At 45.7% G+C, this 26,392-nt stretch overlaps 1 protein-coding gene across 1 annotated transcript; it reads left to right on the plus strand.

Moving 5' to 3' along the window:
- The first annotated feature begins 3,308 nt into the window (after positions 1-3,308).
- On the plus strand, positions 3,309-25,290 carry EPB42 (erythrocyte membrane protein band 4.2). Its single transcript, XM_063091918.1, has 13 exons — positions 3,309-3,318; positions 9,322-9,507; positions 10,112-10,345; positions 13,223-13,341; positions 14,244-14,348; positions 15,247-15,424; positions 16,031-16,169; positions 16,457-16,560; positions 17,360-17,602; positions 18,655-18,954; positions 21,926-22,086; positions 23,177-23,310; positions 25,128-25,290. Exons 1-13 carry the CDS (start codon positions 3,309-3,311, stop codon positions 25,288-25,290), a joined length of 2,076 nt encoding a protein of 691 aa, XP_062947988.1.
- The last annotated feature ends 1,102 nt before the right edge of the window (positions 25,291-26,392 follow it).

The raw sequence follows: 26,392 nt of genomic DNA on the forward strand, positions 1-26,392 counted from the left end.
AAGAAGCAATTACTTTCCAGAAATATCCTATGTAAACACAAGCAGATTCATACATATATTCTGACTCACAAACCGTTTATGCAAAGGTAGCATACTGTTTACACTGTTCTATACTTACTATTCCATTTAACAATATAGCTTGGAGATCGTTCCATATTAGTTTATAAAGAGCTACTTCATTATTTTTCACACTTGTATAGTATTCTATTGAATGCATATCCCATAAATTTATCTATCCAATATTTTATTTATGGATGTTTAGGTAGTTTCCAATCTTTAGCTATTATAAATATAGATGTATTTGAACATACTTGTATAAATTTTATTTTACACCTGTTGGTTATTTGCATAATAAATATCTAGAAGTGGAATGACTGAATCAAAAGTACAGACATTTAGAGTTTTGGTAGATACTACTTAATTTCCTTTGTTACAGACTGAATTGTGTCCCCCTGCCCCAAATTCATATGTTGAATGAATTTCAATAACCCCCAATATGGCTATATTTGGAGCCTATAAGGAGGTAATAAAAGTTAAGTGGAGTCACAAGAGTGGAGCCTTAATCCAATAGGACTGGTTTTCTTATAAGAAGAGGAAAAGACACCAGAGATCTCTCCTTTTTCGTATGTAAACAGAGAACAGGCCACATAAGGACACAGAGAGAAGGTGGGCATTTGCAAGCCAGGCAGAGAGCCTTCACCAGACACCAACACTGATGGCACCTTGATCTTGAACTTCAATCCTCCAGAGCTGTGAGAAAATAAACATCTGTTGCTTAAGCCATTCAGTCTATGGCATCTTGTTACAGTGGCCTAAGCTGACTAATACAGCCTCTGTAAAGGCTCTCCCACCAGCAATAAAAGAAAGTAACTATTTCCTCAAACCACCACCAACTCAGAATGCTGTCAAACTTTTTTTTTTTTTTTTTAAAGATGACTGGTAAGGGGATCTCAACCCTTGACTTGGTGTTGTCAGCACCACGCTCAGCCAGTGAGCAAACCGGCCATCCCTATATAGGATCCAAACCTGTGGCCTTGGTGTTATCAGCACCGCACTCTCCCGAGTGAGCCACAGGCTGGCCCCTGTCAAACTATTTTACCTTTGCCAATCTGATAGGTGAAAAAAATGATATCTCAGGGTAGTTTTATTCTGCATTTATATTAAGTGAGTTTGGACATCTTTTCACATATTTGAGAGACTTTCATTTTCTTTTCTGTGGATTGTCTATCATATCCTTCGCCCATTTTTCTATTGATTTGTTGTTCTTTTCTTATTGATTTGTAGGAATCTTTTATATTAAGGAAATTAACCCAGTGAGATATGAGTTTCAAACATTTTCCCTAACTTGTTGCATATCTTTTAATTATGTGAGTTTTTCCATTTAAAAATTTTTAAAGAACCTAATTTATCAATCTTTTCTTTATGGCTTCTGAGTTTTACATAATATTTTAAAAGACTTTCCCAAGCTGACTTAAAAACAAGTGTCTTCTTATCCTTTCTTCCAGTACTTTTAGAATTTAATTTTTTACATTTAGAGTTTTGATCCATCTGGAATTTATTTTGGTGTGTGGCATAAGGTGAAAAGCCAACTTCACTGTGGCAAGCTAGTTGTCCCAAAACTATTTACTAGTGAATCCTTATTTTCCCCACTGATTCAAAGTGCCACATTTAATGCCGACGGTTTGATTTATGAACTTTTTGTATTACAGTAATGTCATATTACCTTTTAAAATCTAGGAAGACTAGTCATACTTTACTACTGTTTTAGAAAGTTCCTTTTCAACCTTATAATTAGTTTATATAGTTTCAAAGAAAAATCTTCTTGCTTTTATTGGAAAAAAGAATCTTTGTGTTTTTATTGGAAATGCATTAAACTTAAGATCAGCTTGGGAAGGACTGACATCTTTATGATGTTGAGTCATCCTGTCCAAGATTGTGATCTGCCTTTTTATTTGCTCAAGTCCTATTTGTGTCACATAATAGCATTTCGAAGTGTTTTCCTGACAGTCCTTGCACATTTCTTAGGTTTATTTCTAGATATTTCATCTTTTGATATAGTTGTTAACTATTGTAAGTTGGGTCTTTAATTATATTTTCTAACTGGTTATTGATTGCAGGCATGAAAATTATTGGCTTCTCTGATTTTGGTTCTAGCCGGCTTACTAAATTATCTTGTCTTTTATAATTATTTTTTAGTAGATTTGTGTTTTCCAGGTAAAAATATATTACCTTTGAAAGATGAAAAATTAACTTCTTCATTTCTTATGAAGAATCTTTGGCAGGGGGGAGTGGGAAGACAGCGGTTTCATTTTTTTTTACATGATAAGATTCTTCAAATGGGTAATAGTTCAGATTTTTCAAAGTATAAAAAGGTAAAGAGCAGAAAAATTACCCTGTCTCCCAGCTCCCCTCCCCAAAGGCAGCCAATGTTTGTGTAGTTTGTTTTATATCCTTCTGTAGACGTCCCATATATATTCAGACAAGTACAGCTGCTTCTGAGAGTGCTTCTGGTGACAGTCTCAGAAGTCCAGGAAAAACTGGGCTTCAGAATTCCATAGAAGGCCAAATATTAGATCCTTTCCTGTGTCTCGTCTCCTCAGTGACTAAACAAGAAATTGAAAAGACATAAAGCTTGAGTCCCAAGATAGTTCCAAACCTTCTCCCAGACCAGGCAGGTTTAGAAGAGCTGCGGCCCTGGCTTTTGCTTTTGGGACATTTATCTTTCACCAACAAATTCTACTTCCTATCTCTTTCACACAGATGAATTCTGGACACTCATGTTCTCTCTTTATAGTATCAAAACAGCCTATAAACATCTAGCAACTTGCAGCCCATATGTTTAGGGCCTGAAATTTGGATATGGGTCTCCAGTTCGTGGAGGCATCTCTTCCAGGGTTTTTAAGTGTTGTTCAAATAACATTTCTGAGAGTCTCTTGATATCACTGAAACAACAGGCTTAGAGGTTTCTCCTGGGCATCTCCAGTTGGCAGATCTTCTCCATTCTAACCCCTACCCCAGTTCTGCCAGCATACCCCTGCCTGAGCCTCCTGGCACAAGAGATAAAATGAAAAGTTTACTCCCAGCAGCTGGTCCAGCAGATACCGGCAGGGAGTGAGTAGGAGAGAAGAAACCTGTCGAGGTGCTCACAGGAGGAGTGGAGGGAAGTTTCACTATTCACAGACTCTTTAAGCCAACAGAAGTACCTCTAGCATATTCTGTCTGGAAAACAAATTCAGAGAAGGAGCCCAGAAGCAACAGTTCAAGACAGGCTTTTCCTGCAGCCAAGTGGATAAGAACAGACTGCAGCCATGGGACAGGGTGAGCCAAGCCAGTTCTCCACAGGGCTCACTGGACTGTCAGTAGCCCCTCCATCGTTATGTGTTTTTCATTAAAGGAAATAGGATGGTGGTGTGGCTATGAGTGGGGTGTGGTGAGTGGGTGCTGGTGATGGAGGTGATGGAGGGGGGCTGTGGAGTGGTGTGTGAAAAGTGGGTGTTGGTGGCGGTGGAGGTGATGGTGGTGTGGCTATGGAGTGTAATGGGGTAGGTTGTTGGGGGTATACTGGCAGTTATAGTCATGATGGTGATGGGGAGATGGTGATTGTGGTTAACATGGATTTGCATTACTATCCCCCGGTTATCATAACATGACTGTTCACAGCTCACTGAGTTGTGATACAAATGAGACACCCTGGGAAAGCATGAGGGTGTCATAGCCTCAAGGCCAAATGAGAGAGAAGGGGAGGTAGGAATCAGGGAATCCAACTAGAAGGGGCAGAGGTGGACATAAAGCAAAACAACAGGCAGAAGTCATCAGAGTCAGAGCATCCTGGCAGGAACTGAGTATGTTCTCCTGGCCTGTGAGATTGCTGCCCCCCTCGTGTCCTGGGAGAAGAAAGTGGGTAGGCAGAGGGAAGTGGATTGTGGGGACAGTGGGAAGCAGCTGTGGTTCTGTCACTATGGAAACTGCCTCACGCCCCGGCCCCAGTCAGCCAGTCTGGTGTGTGGAGGGCAACTGCCCATGAGACCAACTCCTGAAACGGGGGGTAGGGAACAACTCTGGGTGAATTCAGACAATCCACTCAGTCGTGTCTTGTGAAAATACGGCAGACACACCAATAAGTCATCCTTTTGGCTCTGCGGAGACCCAGACCAATTAAAAATATACTCATTGAGAGGAACACATTTGAAGATACCAGGAGATCAAGTCTAGTCCCAAACCAGAGGACACCACAGGGCATCAAATTCTTTCTGGATGGGAGGTGGCAGAGCAGCTTCCAGCCCCAGAAGGGATCCACTGAGTCTTAGCTGCACTGTTGTGGTGTGCTGGAGCTGGCTGTGCTGGCTAAATTGCTAAATTTTCAGGAATCTTGAGCACCGGTTCTTAAACACAGCCATTATTAAAAATTAAATTGCATGAATTTACGAGTAAACAAATTATATTGTAAACAAAGGTAATAAGTACTCTAAACTCACCACTTCCTAATTATTTTACTCCATTTTGTCTTTATGTTCTTGAGGGTATTTATGTCTATTATATCTGCATGGTGGAAAAACTACATAATGGTATGTTACTCTGCACCTCTTCACAATTCTGCATTCAGTGATATCACATCAGTAGCCTGAAATTGGACATGCTGGGAGTATGTATACCACAGAAATGGGTAAATACTACGAATCAGTACTCCTCCTCTCCTCACCCCCTAAGCCAGTTGTTAAATATTTGCCAGCACATAATTGCTTGAAGAGCACCACATGAGGCAGTGCTGGGTGTGAGAAACAGAGGGGGAAGAGGGTGGGATACTGAGCACATCAGGGAAATCTCTGAAGAGCATTCCACTTGGCATCTCTGTGTTAACATGACTTCTCACTGGGTTGTGATACAAATAGAAGAACTTGAGAAAGCATGCGGGTGTCATAGCCTCAAAACCGAGTAGGAGAGAAGGGGAGGAAGGAGTCAGGGAATCCAACTAAAAGGGGCAGAGCAAGACATAAAGCAAGAAACCAGGGAGTCCCAGAGGGCGCAGAAACTTCAGGGGCTTCTACAGGGGTCTGGCAGCACAGATGTAGGCCGAGTCCCCTGTGGTGCATCCAAGAAACTCTCCTTAAGGCCCTCTCACTGTTCTTGACCACTAGTAGATTGAGCAAACACTGACTGGGTATCTACTGTGTCTATGCATTGCTGGGGCAGGGGATGCAGACAGGAAAAAAACAGTGAGAGGGCAGTAGAGGATTAGGCAGATTATGGCTATAAAATAGGGTAAGTGCTGAAAAGAGTGTGGCAGAGTACTGTGGGAGCTCAGAGGACCGACTTCCAACTGGAGGAGGCAGTGAAAGCTTCCCAGGAGGGTGTCTTTGGATCTTAAAAGATAAGAAGGCACTTGCCAAGTACAGAGGCTGGGGAAGTCTTCCAGACAGAACCAGAGTCCAAGTGCATTCTGAAGAGTTGCTCTTGCCATAACACTGATGTCATTATGTGGATCCAGACACACCAAGGCTCAAATCATATGCCTTTGGACATGAAGCTCACCATGCCACTGTCCAATCCAGCTCAACCAGTCCACAGAGGCAGGGCTCATCCTGGGCTCCAGCACCACCTTCGTGCTCAGCAGAGAGAAATTCTTTCTGGTTTCTGAATGCCGTTGTACCTCAATTTACAAATCCCAGCCTTGCTGTGGCTATTTTATCTATAGCTATGGCCTGACCAACCCACTGGTGGATAACGGAGGACACAAGGGCACAAGAGACACCTAGGGACACCGGGGCCAGATATGCAGGGAGGTTTCTTCCCTCTTCTGCATGCTTTCACATTTCTTCATATTCAATGATGTCAGTTGAATCAAGCAAAAACTGATTGGGTATCTATTGCCCTAATCTTATATCATCTCTATCACTGATGAAAGAACGAGTAGGGCAGGTGGGCTGTTTCCCTTTCTTTCTTCATCCTTCCCCTCTGCTCTTGAGTTCTAAGCCAGAAAGGTTAGGAACAGGAGGAAATTTGAAGGAAAAGTATCCTGAATTTGCCAAGACATGTCTTGGAACCTAAGGGACTTTGCCATCAGGGTCAGATCACTTCCCTGAAGTAGGTCAGACCAGCTTTCATACCTGTAAGCAAAAGTCGTAGTTTTTGCCTCCTGGCAGCTGAGCCAATGCAAAAACTGCAAGCTGCCTTTCAGACCAAGGAGAGTCCCAATGGCCTTCTGCCATCAAAGGATGAAAAATACACAACTCCTTTGCTTCAAGAGGAAATAAACTTTTTTCCTCCCAGTATTGTGCCTTATCTTGGGCTTGTTGAGCATATCTTTTTACTTCCCTGCTCCTTGTTTTTTCCTCCCTCTGTAAAATAAGAATTGATGGGTAGGCTGTCATAATACTCTTGGGCCACCTCCTTTTCTATGCTCCATAGTGAGAATGGTGAGCCTTTACATCAAAGAGCCACACATGATCTTGGGTGAGTCATTTCCACTCTTAGCCTCACTTTTCTCATCTGTAAAACAAGAGAATTAGACTCAGTCTTCTCAAAACTGCCTGTAAAAATTATCTAATTGTGTTCTAAGAAACAATGAGTAGTGGTGAGCAAGATTCTGGGTTTTATTCACAGCTTTTGGATTGGAACCAGAAAAGGAGGACAACAATGAGAATAAGCATTGTTCTCAATAACAACAGGAATAATTTCCTTCATGATAAAAACTCTTAACAAACTAGGTATAGAAGGTATGTACTTCTTTACAATAAAGGCCATATATGATGATCCCATAGCTAATATTATACCAAATGGGGAAAAGCTGAAAGCTTTTTCTCTCACATCAGGAACAAGACAACGATGCCTGCTTTCACCATTGCTATTCAACATAGTACTGAATAGTACTCCTAGCCAGAGCAATTAGACAAGAGAAAGAAATAAAAGGCATCCAAACTGGAAAGCAGGAAGTCAAACGGTCCCTGCTTGCAGACGACATGGTCTTATACATAGAAAACCCTAAAGACTCCACCAAAAAACTGTTAGAACTAATAAATGAATTCAGTGAAGCTGCAGGACACAGAATTAACATACAACAAAGTCAGTAGCATTTCTATGTACTAATAGCGAACTATCTGAAAAAGATATCAAGAAAACAATTCCTTTTACAGTAACTACAAAAAAGAAAAAAAAAAAAAAACTTAGGAATAAACTTAACCAAAGAAGTGAAATATCTCTACAATGAAAACTATAAAACTTTGAAGAAAGAAACTGAAGAGAACACAAATAAGTGGAAAGATACCACAAGTTCATGGACTGGAAGAATTAATATAGTTAAAATGGCCATTATACCCAAAGTGATCTACAGATTTAGTGCAATCCTTATCAAAATACCAACGACATTCTTCACAGAAATAGAAAAAAAAATCCTAAAATTCATGTGGAACCCCAAAAGACCCTGGATAGCCAAAGGAATCCTGAGAAAAATGAACGAAGCTGGAGGCATCACAATACCTAACTTCAAATTATACTACAAAGCTATAATAACCAAAACAGCATGGTACCAGCATAAAAACAGACACATGGCCCAATGGAAAAAAGATAAAGAATCCAGAAATAAATTTATGCACCTACAGCCAACTGATTTTGACAAAGGGGCCAAGAATACATATTATGGAAAAGATAGTCTATTCAATAAATAGTGCTGAGAAAACTGGATATACACATGCAGAAGAATGAGAATAGACCCCCCACTGCACACCATATACAAAAATCAACTCAAAATGGATTAAAGATTTAAATGTAAAACCCAAAACTATGTAACTACTAGAAGAAAACATACGGGAAATGATCCATGACATGTGGCTGGCCAAGAAATTTTTAAATAAGACTTCAAAAGGATAAGCAATAAAAACGAAAATAGACAAGTGGGATGGCATCAAACTAAAAAGCTTTTGCACATCAAAGGAAACTGTCAACTGAGTGAAGAAACAACTTGCAGAATGAGAGAAATTGTTTGCAAACTATGCATCTGACTAGGTATCAATATCAAGAATATAAAAGGAACTTAATCTGACAACATAAGAAGCCCACATGTAATCCCATTGAGAAATGGGCAAAGGATCTTAATAGACATTTCTCAAAAGAAGACATACAAATGGCCAACAGGCGTATGAAAAAATGCTCAACCTAACTAATCATCAGGAAGATGCAAATCAAAACTACAGTAAGATACCACTCCAGTTAGAACGGCTGTTATCAAAATGACAAAAGAAGACAAGTGTTGGCAAGGATGTGGAGAAAAAGGAACACTTGCACACTGCTGGTGGAAATGTAAACTAGCACAGCCATTATGGAAAATAGTATGGAGGTTCTTCAAAAAATTAAAAAGAATTACCATGTGATCCAGCAATCCCACTACAGGGTATATACCCAAAGGAAATGAAGTCAGTATGTCAAAGAGATATTTACGCTCCCATGTTTATTGCAGCACAATTTACAATAGCCAAGATGTAGAATCAACCTAAGTGTCCAACAACAGATGAGTAGATTTTCTAAATGTATATATACACAGTGGAATACTATTCAGCCATAAAAAAGAGTCCTGTCCTTTGTGGCAACATGGAAGGACTCGAAAGACATTATATTAAGTGAAGAAAGCCAGGCACAGAAAGACAAATGACCTCACTCACTTGTGGAATCTAAAAAATAATGTTGATATTACAGAAGCAAAAAGTAGAACAGTAGTTACAAGAGATTGGGGAAGGTGGGGGAGGAAAATAAGGAGATGTTGGCCAACAGGTACAAAATTCAGTTAGGAGGAATAACTTCTGATATTCTATTGCACAGTAGGGTGACTATGGTTAACAATTAAGTTTTGTATATTAATAATAGCTGGAGTAGAAGATTTTGAATGTTTTTGCCATAAAGAAATGATAACTGTATGAGGTAATTGATACATTAACTACCCTAACCTGATTATCATACAACATATGTATGTATCAAAACATCAGATTATACCCCATGAGTATGTATAATTAAGACGTGTCAATTAAAATTTTAAAAAAGAAAAAGTAATAATAACAACAATCCCATTTAATAGGACTTACTGTGTGTCTGTCACTGTGCTAAGTGTATTATATACATTACTTCATTTAATTCTCACAACTCAGCAAGGAGGGGTGATTATTTTAAGGAAAAGGAAACTGAGGCTCAGAGTGATAAAGTTATTTGCCTGAGGTTGCATAGCTGATAAGTCAAGCCGAGGATTTGAAGCCTGGTCTCTCTGACACCAGAATCTCTGCTTTTACTTATGTTGTCACATTTACCTAGGCTCTGTGATTTCTCTCTTTTCCACAATAGCCCTGGGTATCAAGAGCTGTGACTTCCAGACAGCAAGAAACAATGAGGAGCACCACACAAACGCCATCAGCTCCCAGCGCCTCATCGTGAGGAGGGGACAGCCCTTCAGCGTCGTCCTGCACTTCCGTGCTCCAGTCCGCACATTTCTACCTACTCTGAAGAAGGTGGCCCTCATTGCACAAACTGGTAAGTGGGACAGACCCCTTTGGTAGCAGGACTGGGTGGGTGGGGGGTGGGGGTTCTTTCTCCAGCACCCTGTCAGGGAACCAAGGGGCAAATGGCCTACACTGCCACTGGGCGTTAAGGAGTCCTGCCCACCCGACAGGACTGTTGTGAGGATGACACAAGATAATGTGCAAAATAAATACTTTTTATTATGACTCAGAAGTTGCTCAGCAGCATTATCACTGTGGGGTTCCTTCAGGTTGCAAATATATCAGCTTTGTGAAAAACCTTGGATGGGATCAAATCCAGGCTGAATATAATATTCAATTGCTATTGTTTATTGAATCCATACTACATGCCAGGTATTGGGCCAAGTATTCACATGCAATATCTCACTCAGTCCTCACCTCGCCCCTGAGAAGCAAGTACTATTATAGATGTAGATCCATGGATGCCAAGAGCCTGTGCTCTCCCATCACCCTTTACTGCTCCCCGTCACTGGATGTGCCTCTTTTATTCTCCTTCAAAACCAATTTTCACCTGCTCCACCTCTGTAATACCCTGACTTTACTCTGAGTTGTGACCAAGAAGTCCAAATGACCAATTCATCACTGTGTGACTGCAGGAGAGCAGCCTTCCAAGACCAACAAGACCCAAGCCACATTCCCAATCTCCAGTTTGGGGGACCGAAAGTGGTGGAGTGCAGTGGTGGAGAAGAGAGATGCCCAGTCCTGGACCATCTCTATGACCACACCTGCAGATGCTGTCATTGGCCACTACTCGCTCCTGCTGCAGGTCTCAGGAAGGAAGGAACACCTCTTGGGCCAGTTCACACTGCTCTTTAACCCCTGGAGTAGAGGTAAGTTTGGACCTGTGCCAGCCTGGGCTGCACAGGGACTCAAGGTACTGGAGCTGGGGCACAGCTCTGTCAGGGACCTCCTGCTCCAGGCCCCTGTGCACGGCTCCCTCTAAGGGCAGCACCAGCACTCAGATACTGCTGGCACTTTATCCCTGGATGAGCAGGCTCTCAGACCCAAGGTCCTGTCTTGGTGTCACACATGGCAGAAACAGTCTGGGGCTTCCCACTGAAAGTGAAGGCTTGCCTCACCACCAAACCCTGTGTTGGTTCAGGGTGTTTTGGTCACAGGAGTTGAGACTCACTGAGATGGCCCTAGGAAAGCTATCCTTTATTGTAATAGTACAAAGGTGAGAACTAGAAAGGGCTCCAGGAATGAGGTGGCTTGAGGGATGGGCTTTTCTGTCTCTTGGGTCTCCCCTAGTCTTGTTTCCAGGGTGCATTCAGGTTTTGTGGGGCCTGAAGCTTATGTAATTTGGTGGACCTAGAATACAAAATAAAAAATTTTGAATTGCTAAGGCCCCCCCATGAGAGCCTGAGGGGGTCTGTGTTAATGAGGGTCCCCAAGCTTTGTCTTCATCAACTTCACAGTAAATCTACCCTGTTTTGCTATCTTTGCCTCTCGCTACCTGTTTGTTCTGTTCTTACTGCAGATTGCTGGGTCCTTTCCATATTGACCTGAGCCCTATTGCTCAGCCAGCCTATAGTGGGCTTCCCTGGGGTCAGGTGAACTCTCGTGACCCTAGTGGCCACCTCTGGCAAAGCTCAGCCTTAGCTGTGGCTGGGGCTATTTCATCTCGAAAGGGCCATCAGACTTGGTTGATTTGCCCAAATAGGACATAGTGGGGCATCTTCTCTTCCTTCCCATTCTAAAGATGGAGTCCATCTTTCCTTCTTAAATCTGCTACACCCACCTTTGGGCTCCTTGAGCGGTTGATGGGAGAATGTAAAACAGTTTCTCCAGGCGTTCCTGTCCTTGAGACACCAGACAACAAGTGCATAGCCCTTTTCCTTTCAAGAGTTTCTCTGCCAGCCTGAAGGGGCCACGTTACAAGGCAGGGCTGGGAAACTGGAGGAAACACAGGGATGTAAAAGAATCTCACCAGGTTCCTATGGCACCATGCCTGGACCCCAGTTCCTAACTGCCTTTCTCTGTGGCACCTGAATCCAGTGGCCTCTCTCTCACTAATTCTCTTGTCCAGGGTGGGGTTCTCCAATCCCCACCACCCATCCTGCCCCCACTTAGGATGGCCCTGCCTTCCGCAGCTCAGGCCTTTCTTTCCTGCTCCAAGGGAAGAGGTAGGTGGAGCAATACATGGGAACTTGTGGCCATTCAGGTGTGCCTGGCCCCCCATGTGGGTGAATGTGGGTTCAGGGCCCTGATTCAGCCAGTGGAGGCCCCAAGGCTCTCCACATTCTGACTGAAAGACCTTCAAGCTATTTCTCACTAAAGCTGAGATTTTGGTGTGCCCCCTGGCTGACTCTGACTCCACATCCAGAGCCAGGCCCTGGTGGCCAGAGTAGAGACCCTGCAAAGACAGTTCCAGGACAGTGCTGGGTTCAGAGGGAACCCACAGTTTTGACTCCATTGTGAGGAGTCCTGCCTCCATGCTCAGTTTGTAGGGACTGCCCAGGGAACGTCTCTGTGGGAGTGTGTGTGGAAGTGCTTATCTGGGAGGAGTGGGTAGCTGGCGCTGCTCGTTTGGGAAGTGATCGAGAGATTGTCAGAGATTCTCTGGCACCTAAGTCTCATCACAGCATACTTGGGGATGGGGCTCTCCTGAATTTAAAGGGAAATTTTACATCATATAATGAAAGTCAGAGCCCTACCCACAGGTCGGGAGCTTTGTAAAAGGAGGCTGCACCCGAGTGGAGAAGAGGAGGGTGGTACTACTGGTGTTCTCGTGAGGTACTCCCAGAGCCCTGCAGATCCTGAGGCCAAATACCTCAGTTTGAAGTGACTTCCAAAGAAGTGATGTCTAGCTGACCTCACAGAGAGTATTCAGGATGGGAGGGCAGGAGTTGAGGGCTCCTTGGGCACACGAATCTGTGGCGTTGGGCTCCAGATTTTTCAGGGATTCTTGATTTCTAATATCCTATTCTTCTGTTGCTTCAAGTACCCTCATCCCAGCTGGATGCCTGAAAGGCCCTGGAGAGATATTGCCTAGCGGCTCCTCTGAATGGTTTGGAAATCTTTTTCTCTTTCAAGGAACTAATCTAACCAACCCCCACTCTACTTGCGCCACCAGGTCAGAGAAATAGGCACTTCTCCCCTCTGTTCCCAGCTTCCTAGACGGGCAATGGCCTCCTTAAAAGTCACCCCCCTTATGATGCCCAGCCCAACCCTTGGGTGAGGAAAGGGAGTTCTAGACCCATTTGGACACCCCCAGGGCAGAAATCCAATGCTCCTACTTTCACTCTCCAGTCCCTCTGCTCTTTCCAACCCTGTCTTGCCAAATGCTCCTCTTCCTTCTGCTCACACCTGTTAACCTAGGCTTGATTGTCTTTGTGAAACATTTTTTGGGGGTCACAAATTGAACTTGTGGGAGAGACATAACAGGCCACTGGGGAGCTCCTTAGGCTGTTGCCAGTTTCTCTTGGGCTGATAGTGCTCTGGCTGCAAACGTCTTCTAGGAATCACTAGGCTTTTTAAGGTTGGTTTGTTCCTGTTGGCCTGCCTGACCGTGAAGGCCACACTGTGACTGACCCAGGGGCTCTGGGCCAGGTCCCAGTGGGGGCAGTGAAAGAGGGACTTATTAGGCCCAGAGCTGAAGGGAAAGCCTGCAGCCAAACCTGACCTGGGCAGGGGGTGCTGAGGCCTGGACAAGGAGGGTGGGCCTAGCACCCTACAGGCCCTCATCCCCACCCACTTCTTGCCAGAGGATGCTGTGTTTCTGGAGAATGAAGCTGAACGCAGGGAGTATTTGTTGAACCAGGATGGCCTCATTTACCTGGGCACCGCTGACTGCATCCAGGAAGAGCCCTGGGACTTTGGCCAGGTACTGAGATTTCTGGGGAGGAGGCGGGACAGTGACTGTTCCATAACCTTCAATGTTCAGGCCAGACAGAACTAGCAGGTCCAAAAGCCCCTGGTCATGAGGCCATTTATTTAGCCCATTTCAGCCCTGTGGTGCTTCCATTTCCTCGGGGCCACATCATACCACCCTCCACAGCTACCAGAGTTTTCTAAAAACTGTGGTAAATCAAGCCTCTGTCAAATCCCTGCTGTTGACAGGATAAAGACTGTATCCCCTGGCTTGACATCCAAGGCCCTTCCAGCCAGGCCACTGCTTTCCTTACCCCACAAGCCCCCCCATGCTCCAGCTCCTCACCATCCCTGGAGCATGCGGACTGAATGTTCCCTCTGCCTGGAGCAGCTTCCCCCCTTTATGCCCTGGCAAACTCCTACCCATCTCTTAAGACTTTTGGGAAGCTTTCCCCAACACCCAAAGGCAGAGGGAGTCTCTCCACTGTGCTCCTGCTCTGTGTTAGCTTCTCTGCTAGAGCCCTGGCCACTTTGCTGTGATCTGTAATCTAAGGGACTTCATGTCCATCTCCAGTTCTAAACTGTAGGCTCCTCAAGAGCAGGAGCTGCCTCGTATCCTCCATACCGGTTAGGTGTTGGGAGGAGCAGTAGGAGCTCATGAAACGACACAGTGCTTGTCCTCAGCAGCTCATACCCTGTCGGAGAGTCAGACGACAAATGACTGGGTACCTGGGCACAGGGACCAGGAGGCACAGTGCGAAGGAGGAAAAAGCCAGAATTCCCATGGGGGACAATGAGGCAAAGGAGGAAGGTGTGGAGCCTGAGTCTGGGAGAACGACAAGAGGATGGGGCTGTCCTGCGGGATGACTGCCTGTTCTGGAAGCCTTTCACCATGCCCCCGTGTGCTCCTTACAGTTTGAGGGCGATGTCGTGAACCTCAGCTTGCGCTTGCTGAGCATGGACAAGGAGGTGGAGGAGTGGAGCCGGCCCGTGCACGTGGCCCGTGTGTTGGGCGCCTTGGTGAGAGAGAGGTGGGGGAGCCAGAGTGGGGAGGAGATGGGACAAGAGTCCCCTGATGGACCTTCCCCGCCCCACATCTATGGCCCTGAAAATCCTCAAATCACAAGCAGTGTCCTCCTCCCAGGGTGTCAAAGACAGTGCCTAGAGAAGGGTCTGAATGAGGAGGGGACAAGGACAGGCAAAAGTACCCACGGAGTGAGAAGAGCAGGAAGGTATCATCCCTCGGGACAAAAGCCAGCCGAGGACTACAACTGGTCTGGATTTCCTCAGAGCACTGCTCCCACTTGCTCCCTCCCCCTGGCCCCTACGTGGAAGCCTAGGTCCCTGGGGTGGCGGGGTAGGGTCCTTCTTACCCAGTTCTTGCTGCTACAGTGATCAAAGGGACTTGTTTTTATTTCTAAATTATTCCTAAGAATATGCAGACCCTGAAGGTAGCTTGGTGCTCTCCCTTGTCCCTAAAAGTCCTTTCTAGAGGAGTAGTGTGTTCCCCATTTCCTCTTGTGCCTGTGAAGACCCCTCTAAAGAGGTGGTGAGAGTCAAGGCCAGCCTGTGAGTAGGAGGAAGCTTGAGATAAGTGGCCTCCAGGCCCCAGGTGCAAACCTGCTCCAAGGAGTTGGGTTGGAAAAGCTAAGGACCAGTGAAACCAGCTCCCAGTGAGGGGCTGCTTTCTTGCTCCTCTTTGTGGCTCAAGCTGGAGGACTTGTTAAGGAGGAGACCTGGGCCCAGCCTTAGAGATTATAACCTGGTAGACCTAGGATGGAGCGCAAGAGCATGCAAGTTTAACAAGTACCAGAGATCTTTCACCATGCCTGGAGAACTGTGATCAGCCCTCCTTACCCATCAGGAAGCCGTCCTGCCTGAGGCACTCATACTGACACCTGCACATTTCCCCAAACAGCTGCATGCTCTCAAGGAGAGGAGTGTCCTGCCCACCCCACAGACCCAGTCTGCTCAGGAAGGGGCCTTGCTGAACAAGCGCCGGGGCAGCGTGCCCATCCTGCGGCAATGGCTCACTGGCCAAGGGCGGCCGGTGCATGAGGGCCAGGCCTGGGTGTTGGCCGCTGTTGCTTGCACAGGTACAGAGCAGGTGGTGCAGAGGTCAGTCACCTGTATTACTGTATAGAGTGTCTGTCCTGCCTCTTGTGTTGTCCCTTGGCTTCCCACGCGGGAGGGACCACTCCAAAAACAGGCGCTGCCTCCACTCCACAGCATTTCCCCACCTTCATCACACCCATAACTGGTTCAGATGTACCTTCTAGCCAAGAAACCAGCTCCTTGTCCCAGCAGCTCCTCCCTATCAGCTTCTGCTTCTTTGGACCCATTTTCAAATTCTGGCCTCGAATTCTCTTTCTCCCTGAAACTTTCCCTAACCCTGCCCCAACAGAGCAAGCCCACAGTGCTCTGTCCCATGGTTCTGTAACCATCCATATGCTATATGCTCTGCGAACTGTGTGACTTGTTCTACCTTATTTATCAGCCTTTATGTGTCCTGTTCTTGGGTGTCAGTTCTAACTTCCTGTAGCCTGTACAGTGCCTGTAGACCTCCTCTTTCCACAATGCTATCTGACATTTAAGACAGAGCCTGCCTGGAGGAGACACTGAAATTCTAGCCGCACGCGCACGCGCACACACACACCCCTGTCTCTCTGGCACCCTCTGATACTCGGCCCTCTTCTCTGCAGTGCTGCGCTGCCTGGGAATCCCTGCCCGCGTTGTTACCACGTTCTCCTCAGCCCAGGGAACCGGTGGGGGCCTGCTTGTAGATGAGTACTACAGTGAGGAGGGGTTTCTGAACGGAGAAGGCCAGAGAGGCAGAATCTGGTGAGAAGCCCAAAGCAGATGAGATTCCAAAGCAGAAAGGGCCCCAAACCTCTGTGGTATGACCTCATGGGAACCCCCACACCCCAAGTGCCACTGGCACTTTGAGACTCTTGGAGGCAGGGGCTGATGGTCAATGGTGGTATGCGCGCCCCTTCCTGGGAGGGTTGCAGCACACTTACACATTGTCCTTCCATCCCCAAGGTAATGACAACTCTGCCAAGCTGCATTTCTAGAACCTCTTCAGCACTCCTTTTCCCACTTGAATTTTTTCCCTTTGCTACACTCAGGATCTTCCAGACTTCCACAGAGTGCTGGATGACCCAGCCTGATTTGCCCCAGGGTTATGATGGATGGCAGATTCTATATTCAAGAGCTCCTAATGGAAGTGGAGGTAAAGCCTAGGGGTTGGCCCAGGACCACCCAGGGGTGCACAGAGCTGCAAGAGCAGAAGGAGTCCTTCCTGTCATGTCAGGAGCAGCAGGCAGTCCAAAGGGGGTCTGCAGTCTCTAAAACAGGAAAAGCGGAAGGAATGATAGTGGCCAGCAGAATGCTGACCTGATGCCAGGCTCAAGGGAATAAAGGTGTCAGCCACCCTGACCTCAAGGCCATGGGGAGACTAGGCCCACCTTAGAGTAACAGGTGAGGGTGGTGAGTCTCAGGGAAGGACAGAGGGTTTTTAGATGGCTGTTGGTTGTGCTAGGTCAGGGGCTTGCAGGGTGGGACTTCTGAGGTTCTAGCTGTGGATGAAGAGGGACTCAGGATAGGCTCCAGCCCAGAGAAGGAAAATTCAGGAGCCACCAGAGGATGGCTCTTCCTCACCCAGAAACAGAATGGTCACAGTTCCCGGCACATAGTAAGTGCTCAAGAAAGGTGATCTAGTCCTGTCATGTACGTGGTAAAGCTGGCTTGGGAACTCCTGTGCGCTAAGTATGTTCCTTTGGGGTTCTACCTGTCCATTTCCTGGGAGGGATCCTGCCACAGGCCATGACCAAGAACTATTATCACCAAATAGTAGAGAGTTTTGCCTCTGTGATACTCAGAAACCCTGCCTAGAGCCCACCTCTGACCTTGGTCCGGGGGGAGGGAAAATAGTGTATAGAATGGGGACTGAGATTTTGCATCTCTGAACTGAGCTTACACAACTATGTCTGATCGTGGTTCCCTTGCTCATCAACCTTTCTCTCTCTCAGTCCTGGGGTCCTGTGATCTGGTCCCAGTCAGAGCAGTCAAGGAGGGGACACTGGAGCTGAGCCCTGCAGTATCAGATCTCTTTGCTGCAGTAAATGCCTCGTGTGTGGTCTGGAAGTGCTGTGAGGATGGGTCACTGGAGCTGACTGACTCCAACACAAAGTATGTTGGCAATAACATTAGCACCAAGGGTGTGGGCAGTGACCGCTGTGAGGACATCACTCAGAACTACAAGTATCCTGAAGGTACTGACCAGGGAATTTACGCACGCTTCTCAGTACCTGAAACGGCAAACAAGGGGAAGGGATGGGCCAGACAGACGCAGGCCAAAAAGAGTGCCAGGCCTTTCCCCATCACATAAAACAGGGTTTCTCAACACTGTTTGTCACTGTTAACATTTGGGGCCAGATATCTCTTTGTTGTGGAGGGCTGCTTGGCAGCATTCCTGCCCTCTGACCATGAGATGCCAGCACCTCACCACCACCACCAGTTTTACAACCAAAAACATCTCCAGACATTTCCAAATGTCCCTCGTGGGGCAAATTGCCCCCTGATTGAGAACTGCTTCCGTAAAACAGTGCACTTAATACCAAGCCAAGCTGCCAGAAGGCTTTTGATGTTGCTCCTATCCCCATCTCCACCAACACCCCCAACCTATTTCTCCATATTAGTTAATGACACCACCATCCAACTCTTGGTCCAAACGAGAAGGCTTGCACCACCCTGGAGTCTTCCCTCTCCACTGCCCCACACAGTTCTCACATCTGTCCCCTGATCTCTTGCCCCATGGCCTGTAGTTAATCCAGGTCCTTATCTCCTGCTGACAGTATTGCAACAGCCTGCTAATTGCGCCCCTGCCTCCAGTCTCTCCGTCATCGTTGTTCCCCTCCCAACTTTCAGTTTCCAGATGAGCTTTCTAAGACACAAATGTCATTATGTTGCTCCCCTGCTTCAGAATATTCCATGGCCCTCATTGCCCTTGGAATAAGTCCAAATTCCTTCACATAGGAAGATTCAGCTCCCTACAAAACTGTCCTCAGAGACAGTGTTGACTTGTCCCAAAGCTTGTTTTTTCATCATTCAAGGGGCAAATTCATAGCACTTGGAGAAGAACTTGGTGCTTGAGAGGCTTGGAAGAGACAGGCTGTATCTGTGGTGGATGTGCCTCACGCAGACTTTTTAGGACTAAACTTGGCATTTGAGCAGGAGTGGGTAAATGAATTTTAATCCTGGGCTTTTATTAGAGGAGTCTACACCTGCTGGGTAAGAAGTGTGCTTTGTTTCTTCCATTCTTAAGGATCTCTTCAAGAAAAAGAAGTGCTGGAGAGAGTCCAGAAACAGAGAATGGAACTCAGGAAAGACAATGGCATCCATCCTCCCAGTCTTGAGTCTGCTGATCCTTTGTACCTATTCTTGGAAGCCCCTAGCTCCCTTCCCCTGAGAGGGGATGCACAGCTCTCAGTGACCTTGGTTAACCCCAGCAACCAGGAGAAGTTGGTGCAGCTGGCAATTGGGGTCCAGGCTGTGTCCTACAATGGTGTCCTTGCTGCTGAGCTCTGGAAGGAGAAGCTGCCCCTCACACTCAGCTCCAACCAAGGTAACACCCTCTACAGCCCCGCCAGACACCCCTGCAGACAATCCCCCACATACCCGGCTTCTGCCCTGGGCAGGCAGGCAGCAGTCACAGGGCACCCCCTGCAGGTCTCCAGAGAAGGCTTTTAGCCCCTGGTGCTCATGCACACTCTCTCTCGCTCTCTCTCTCTCTTCTCTCTCTCTCTCTCTCTCTCTCCCTCTCTCTCTCTCTCATTCAGGATATATTTATTGGATCTGACACAGGGGAAAAAGAACCCCACAATTCCAACTGCAGGCAGATAAGTATAAAGACCCATCAGAGCAGTGTAAGAAGCATTTGATGAGGTAAACAGAGTACAAAGGCAGGAGAGTATCTCACCCAGCCTGAAGCGGCCTGCCCCCAATTAATCATACTGCACTGAGTCCTGAAGGATGAGTAGGAGAGTGATGGACACAAAAGTGAGTCTCAGGCATTCCAGACAGAAGGAACAACATGTGCACAGGTCCTACCTCCTCCCTGAGATTCTTCTTTAATTAGTTTGGGATAGAGTCCAGGTACAGATATTTTTTTAAAAGCTCCCTGAACTACAGTAATTGTTCTCAAACTTTGCTGCATATTAGAATCACCCAGGGAAATTTGATGCTCATCCTGCATCCCAGGCAGTTAAATCAGAAATTCCATAGTGGGACACAAACATCAGAATTTTATTAACTCCTCAGGTAGTTGTAATGCCCAGGCAAGTCTGAGAATCAGTGGACTAGAGCTTGTCTACAGGATTGCAACAGCCTGCTAACCAGTCCCCCTGCCTCCAGTCTCTGCATCATCACTTCCTTTCCAAGCATGGGAGGAATGGTTTGGGGGGACTGGCAGGAGAGCTAGGCAGGGCACGGTCATGGAGGGTCTTATAAATCATGCTAAGGAGTTTGAGTTTTGTTCTCTGAATAATTTGAAAGGGAGTCAATGGGGGCCGAGCCCGTGGCGCACTCAGGAGAGTGCAGCGCTGGGAGCCCAGCGACGCTCCCGCCGCGGGTTCGGATCCTGTATAGGAATGGCCGGTGCACTCACTGGCTGAGTGCCGGTCACGAAAAAGACAAAAAAAAAAAAAAAGAAGAAGAAAGGGAGTCAATGGGATCAGAAGTCCATTTTAAAAAGAAAGAACTTTCAAAAGTATAGAATGGAAGGGGTCATATCAAAGTAGTAGTTTCTAACCTTGGCTGCACATTGAATCACTTGGGGAACTTTAAAAATACTGATGCCTAGGCCTCACTGCCAGAGTCTGCTATAATTGATTTGGGGTGTGGCCTAGCATTAAGATTATTTATAAAGCTCCCCATGGGATTCTAATGTGTACCCAATGTTGAGAACCACTGGATTAGAGGTTGGAAGGTTTTGTAATAATCAAGTCAAGAAATGAAGGCCAATCTAAGCTAGCAACAATTAGACAAATTAAGGAGGTGGGACAGATTGGACTTATGAATGGGGGAGGGTGGCTTCTGATTTGTGTAAGTCACCAGAGTAGGGAAAATGGGGAAGAGCAGGTTTGGGGAGAAAGATAATGAATTCGGTTGTGGTGCATTGTGCTTTAAAGCCCATGAAACACCCAAGCAAAGACCACCAGTGGGGAGCTGGAAACCTAGACCTGGTATTCAAGATAAAGGCCTGGGCTGGAGACCAGATGTGGAAATCCCAGCACAGAGCGGGCAGCTAAGAGTCGGAGCATGGATGCGCTTATGGAGGTGGGCAGAAAGGGAGAAAATGAGAGGGTGAGGGGGAACGGGGCAGCACTAGCATTTAGAGGGCAGTTAGGGAAAGAGCAGAGAGTAAGGGAGACTGAGAAGTCAAAGGGAGGGAGGGGGCACCCAGCAAGGTCTGCGGAGAGGTCACATGATGCCAAGGCTGAAAAGTGTCCATTGAGGGAGTGGCCTTACTGAGAAGCAACAGTGAAGACCAGTTTCCCAGGGGTGAAACCAACTGAGCTGAGGGGGTGAGACAAGCAGTGCAGCCCTTCCTGGAAGCATGAAGGGGAAAGGGAGAGGCTGGGTGACAGTCACCCAGGGACACTGGGGAGAGGGAGCATGTTGTATTTTTTTTTAAATGAGAGAGAGCTGAATCTGCTTACATGCTGAGGAAAATAACCAGCATAGAGGGAAAGACTGAGGCCTTGGAAGAGATGGGCTGTAACTGATGGTACAATCCCTGGGGAAATGAGAGAAAAGAAGGATAATTATATTTATTCATATGTATTGAGCACTTTGTATTTGCCAAAAATTGTACGAATTGCTTTATATGCATCATCTCATTAATCCTCACAAAAACCTCATGAGGCAAGAACGATTACTATAGCCCCACTTTATAGATGAGGAGACCGAGACACAGCGAGGTTAAATAATTTGCCCAAGGTTACACAGCTAGTCAGTGGGGGTGGGGTGGGGCTCAGGATGGAGCACAGATATTAAAAGCAGAGGACTCAACTTGGGGTAGGGGGACACTTTATCCCCCAGGAGGGGTGATAGCAAGAATAGATGTCTATGTCTGTAGGCTGGGAATGGGAACCTGAGCTTGGGAGGATTACTACTTGATGGCTTCATTTTCTCTGTAAAAGGAGAAGCAGCAGAGACTGGGAAGGAGCTAAGCAAGCATATATTTGGCAACTACTATGTGGCGGGTTCATTTGCCATATCTCATTTAACACAAAGCATCTCACTGGACAGGCACTATTATTAGATGAAAACATTGAGGCTAAAAGAGCTTAACTTATTATAGTTCACAGGGACCTTTCCACAATCACATTGAGATGTCTGCCAAGAGTGGTGATGGAGGAGGTAATGGGGGTGGGAGGTGGGGAGTGGGGTCTTGGGTAATTTCAACATTTGTAGCTGCTGTGGGGACTGAGGCATCCTTCTGGCCTCAGTGAAACCATGTGTTCTTTGCATTGTGTGTGTAACTATGGCAAGTTTCTGTGATACACACTGACTCTGCCTGTCATGTGTTTCAGTTAAGAGAATAACCACCAGCCTGTCCTTCTCCTATTTTGAGCGAAACCCACCTGAGAACTGCTTCCTCAGACTCACTGCCATGGCAACGCACTCTGAGTCCAGCCTTAGCTGCTTTGCTCAGGAAGACATCGCCATTCGTAGACCACATCTTTCTATCGAGGTAGGTGCCAGTCCTTCCCTGAATTGCTCTCAGCTGCTACCATTCAGGCCCCCATTTTGGAAGGAATCTGAGTAGATGACCATGCTGCAGGATTACCAGAAAATGCTAGGTTTGAGAGCTCCTTCTCTTGAAAGAGATGGCTTCTTAAATTATTAAATTGTTAAGGTTTAAATCTTCCAGCTTCTTTAGTTCGTTAAGGTTTCTAAAATCAGGGCCTTCCCAGTTGCTGCCCCCATAGTTTTAGGGATAGTAATAGCCTACGTTTACTTAGCACTTTACCACATATGCCAAAGTATTTTCAGCTCCTTTATTTATTTTAATACAAAAGCCCTGTGAGGTAGAACTGTTCCCATTATTCAGATGAGGAAACTGAATCCTAGAGAGCAACATGCCAAAGATCCTAAAGATAGGAAGTTGAGTCTAGCACTCTTTCCACATGTTACCTTGACCAAATGAATGAGAGCTGGTTCCTGCCTTCGAAGAGGTTATATTGATAAGGAGACACAACACTTGGTCTTTTATGTAAGTGCTTTAATAGAGGTACAAAGTTACTATGCGATACGTGAAGTAAGGGGAATTAATTCCAGCTGGTGGGTTTGGGGACAACTTTATGAAGGAGGTGACATTTATGCTAGTCCTTGAAAAATGGGTATACTTTCAGTGTGGGGGTAGGAGACAGCCACTATGGGCAGAAGAAGACTGAACAAAGAGGTGCAAAGGAAGGGAGCTTGAGGGATGTGCTAGGATGTCATTTATCAAGGGAAAAACTGGTGAGGCTGGAGAGACGGGTTAGAGACAGACTGTGAAGGATCCTGAATGCAACCTAAGCTGAGTTCCAGTGACAATAAGAAACGCTCCAAGGTTTCTAAGCAGAGAAGAGGCACCATCAGAGTTTGTCAGTGATGGGTCAAGGGTGAGAGTAAATGCAGGAAGATCAGGTAGAGGTCTAAAGAAGTCAGCTGTGGAGTTGGGTCAGTTTGGTTGAGATGAGGAGAGTAACTGAGGAGGGTTACAAGGGTGGGCAGGAGGGAGGGAATGACTGCAGCTCTGTGACCTTGGCATCCTCTCCAGGTGTTTCCTCTTCCCACAGATGCCAGACGAAGCAGAGCAATATCGACCTCTCACGGCCTTGGTCAGTATCCATAACTCCCTAGATGCTCCCATGAAGGATTGTGTGATCTCCATCCTTGGAAGAGGGCTCATTCACAGAGAGAGGAGCTACAGGTAAGAGACTGTAAGTGTCTCATCCCATTGAAACAGTTCAACTGGTCAGAAAGGCAGGGACCCCAAACTAATGACTGTCTCTTTGCTGTGTCCTTGGAGACACAAAGTACACCCAGAAGTTAAACTAAAGGATTAGGGCTACCAAACGGCCTCTCTCATTCTGGGACCACCATGTCCATAGGGGGATAGGGCTGAGGAAGGCTGTGTGGGCCCCTCAGACACCCACCTGTCCCTGGTTGCTGCCCTGGTCATGCAGGGAGAGCCTGGGTATTGCTGGTAAATGCAGAGACAGGATTAGGGCCAGATACTGGAGAGTATTGCAGGGAGGGAAGCCTACCTCTCAGTGTGACCAGAGTGCATTTTACTTGTCAACACCACAATACAGAATTTTATTTATTCCCTTTTATTCCCATTCCCACCATCAGCCTTCATATGCTTTCGTTAGTGTATGTGTATCCTTTTGTTAGTATGTGTAAAATACATATTGTTGCTTCATGAGCCTGCATTTTTAACTTATATGTTAGGTTCAATAGTTTTTCTTACTTTTCACTCAGAACTATGTTTTTAAGATTCACGCACATATGTCACATCTTCTGCTATGTAATACCCCACCATGTACATCTACCATACCTTACCACTCCACCTCACAGTGATGGGAACCCAGAGTACCACCAACTCTGACACCACAAATAATGTTGCAGTGAAATCCTCACACATGTCCTCTTATGTGTTTGAAACTTTGGTGAGATTAGGGAATACATATGCCACAGAATTGCTGTCGTCATAGGATATGACCTGGTTTGACCAGGTACTGTCAGATTTATTTGTAGAATGGCTGCTGGTGTCTACACTGCCTCCAGCAATGCATGAGGGTTTCTATATTCCTACCTTTCCTCCACTCCTGGAAATACTCACCTTTCTATTCTCTTCCAGTCTAATAGGAATAAAGTAATATCTTACTATTGTTTTAATTTGCAACTCTTCATACGTTTGTTAGCCTTTTCCATTTCCTTTTCTGTAAATCCTTAGTTTGTCCTTATGGTATTCCTACCTTTTTTTGTTGATTTTGTAGGAGTTCCCTGTTTATTCTAGGTATTAGTCCCTTGGTTTCCGATGTTGCAAATATCTTCTTTCATGTCCACTGCATCTTTCACTGAATATGCAGTATGCAATTTAAGGTTCCACATACCTGCTCCTACCATCCCTGAGGTCCCTGGCAGGTAGTTGGGTTATTGAGCCACTGCCTCAGCCTTGTGAAACTCAATGAGTCATTCACACCAGCAAACCCAGAGAAAGGACTGTCAACATTTAACCAGAATTTTGTGGTCTCTCAGATCGATGGTAGGACAAAGCTCCTCAAAGAAAATCTGCACCATTCCCACTCACCAAAAGAAGGTCTATAGGCAGGCCAGGAGGTTGCTGATAGTGTTCCAAATACCACCTGCTAACATAGTGACATCCTCTCAATATGCTTGCTGCACCCACTGCACTTAGCAATGAGTTCCAAAACTACTGCTTTTCCAAACACATCCCAGCACTATTACCAAGAATTGAGCCAGACTGAAGTCGCAGATGATAAAAGGAACAACAGATGCAGCTGAGAACCCCTTAGAGCATCTCTTCCCAACTATGCAATTACTCAGTGTGGGGAGGCTCCTGTCTTCTATCCTCTTATAACCACCTTGTTTTAACAGCAAGGTACTTACATGTTTATTTCTGCATGATCCACCTCTTCAACCAAGGAAGGATCAGTCACTGGGACCAGCAGAACAATGAACCTAGGAAAGAACTAGCACTTGCCTTTTCCTTTATTTCAGATTAAGTTCAGTGTGGCCTGGAAACACCTTGTGCACCCAGTTCCAGTTCACGCCAACACACATAGGACTCCAGAGGCTCACTGTTGAAATGGACTGCAACATGTTCCAGAACCTAAACAGCCACAGAAGTGTCACTGTGATCGCCCCTAAACTTTCAGCTTAAATTTCCAGCTCTGTCACCACTTTCCCCAACCAACACTTGAAGCTATGATCTAAAACCAGACATGTGCTGGGAAGGGAAATTTTGCTTAGACAAATGAGTCTCCATTAAGGCTGAGCAGAAGAGTAACCAAGAGCAAAACTAGATTCCCAGAAATTGATAGATAAGAAATTCATTTCTGTCCCCCAGCCTAAGGCAGCCACGAAGACTAGCTGTCTTAGAAGAGAAACTACTGGGCTTGAATGACAAAAGGAGGCCTTTGAAAAAGTACTCAGATAACTTCAAAAGTACTCAGATACCTTTTTTGGAGTACAGATTTTTCAGGCTCAGAGTTTTTCACAACCATTTTACTCCTCATTAACAGACTCATTAACTTATAGATATGGGAAAGGACCTAACATTTTAAATCATTCTCGTATTTCTGGTGGAATGGAACAATATTAGCTAAAAATGGAATTTTTCAAGGAGCATGCCAAAAACATCACCTCCATGTGGGTGGCCCACTACAGCCACCACAATAACCATGGCTGGAGTGCATTGACACAAGGAGAGTCACCAGCAGAGATAAAGAAAAGAAGATGTCTCTCTCCACAAAGCCCATTTCAGAGTGACATCTACTCTATGATAATATTGGGGACCTGATCACACCTCAGCATTGGAAAGATCATCTAGGCAAAAAAATCAACAGAATAACCATTACTCTTTCCGAAGGAGAGAAGAAATCTAGGGTAGAGGGAGAAGGGGGGAGGGAAAGGGGGATGGGGAGAGATTGGACAAGGAGCGTAAAGAATAATTATGATTTGTGACATTATATATGCTAGTAATATTGATTTGATCAACATATCTCAATGTTGAACCCCAAAAATACTTATAATCAATTTTGATTCAATAATTAAAAAAATAAAATAAAAATGGAATTTTTAATACTAAAATTACATTGATCAGTGCTATCCCTGATCATTATCCTTAAAGATCCAAACATGACTGAACAAAGTTATACACAACAGAGGACCTAAGACCAAAGTGATCTAGATTTAGCTATAGATAATTCTTTTTCAGAGTTCTATATTATGTCCCACAATTAAAGTCTGATATGAATAACACG

The sequence above is a fragment of the Cynocephalus volans genome, chromosome 3 (genome assembly GCF_027409185.1).
Source record: "Cynocephalus volans isolate mCynVol1 chromosome 3, mCynVol1.pri, whole genome shotgun sequence".
NCBI classification, from domain to species: Eukaryota; Metazoa; Chordata; class Mammalia; order Dermoptera; family Cynocephalidae; genus Cynocephalus; species Cynocephalus volans.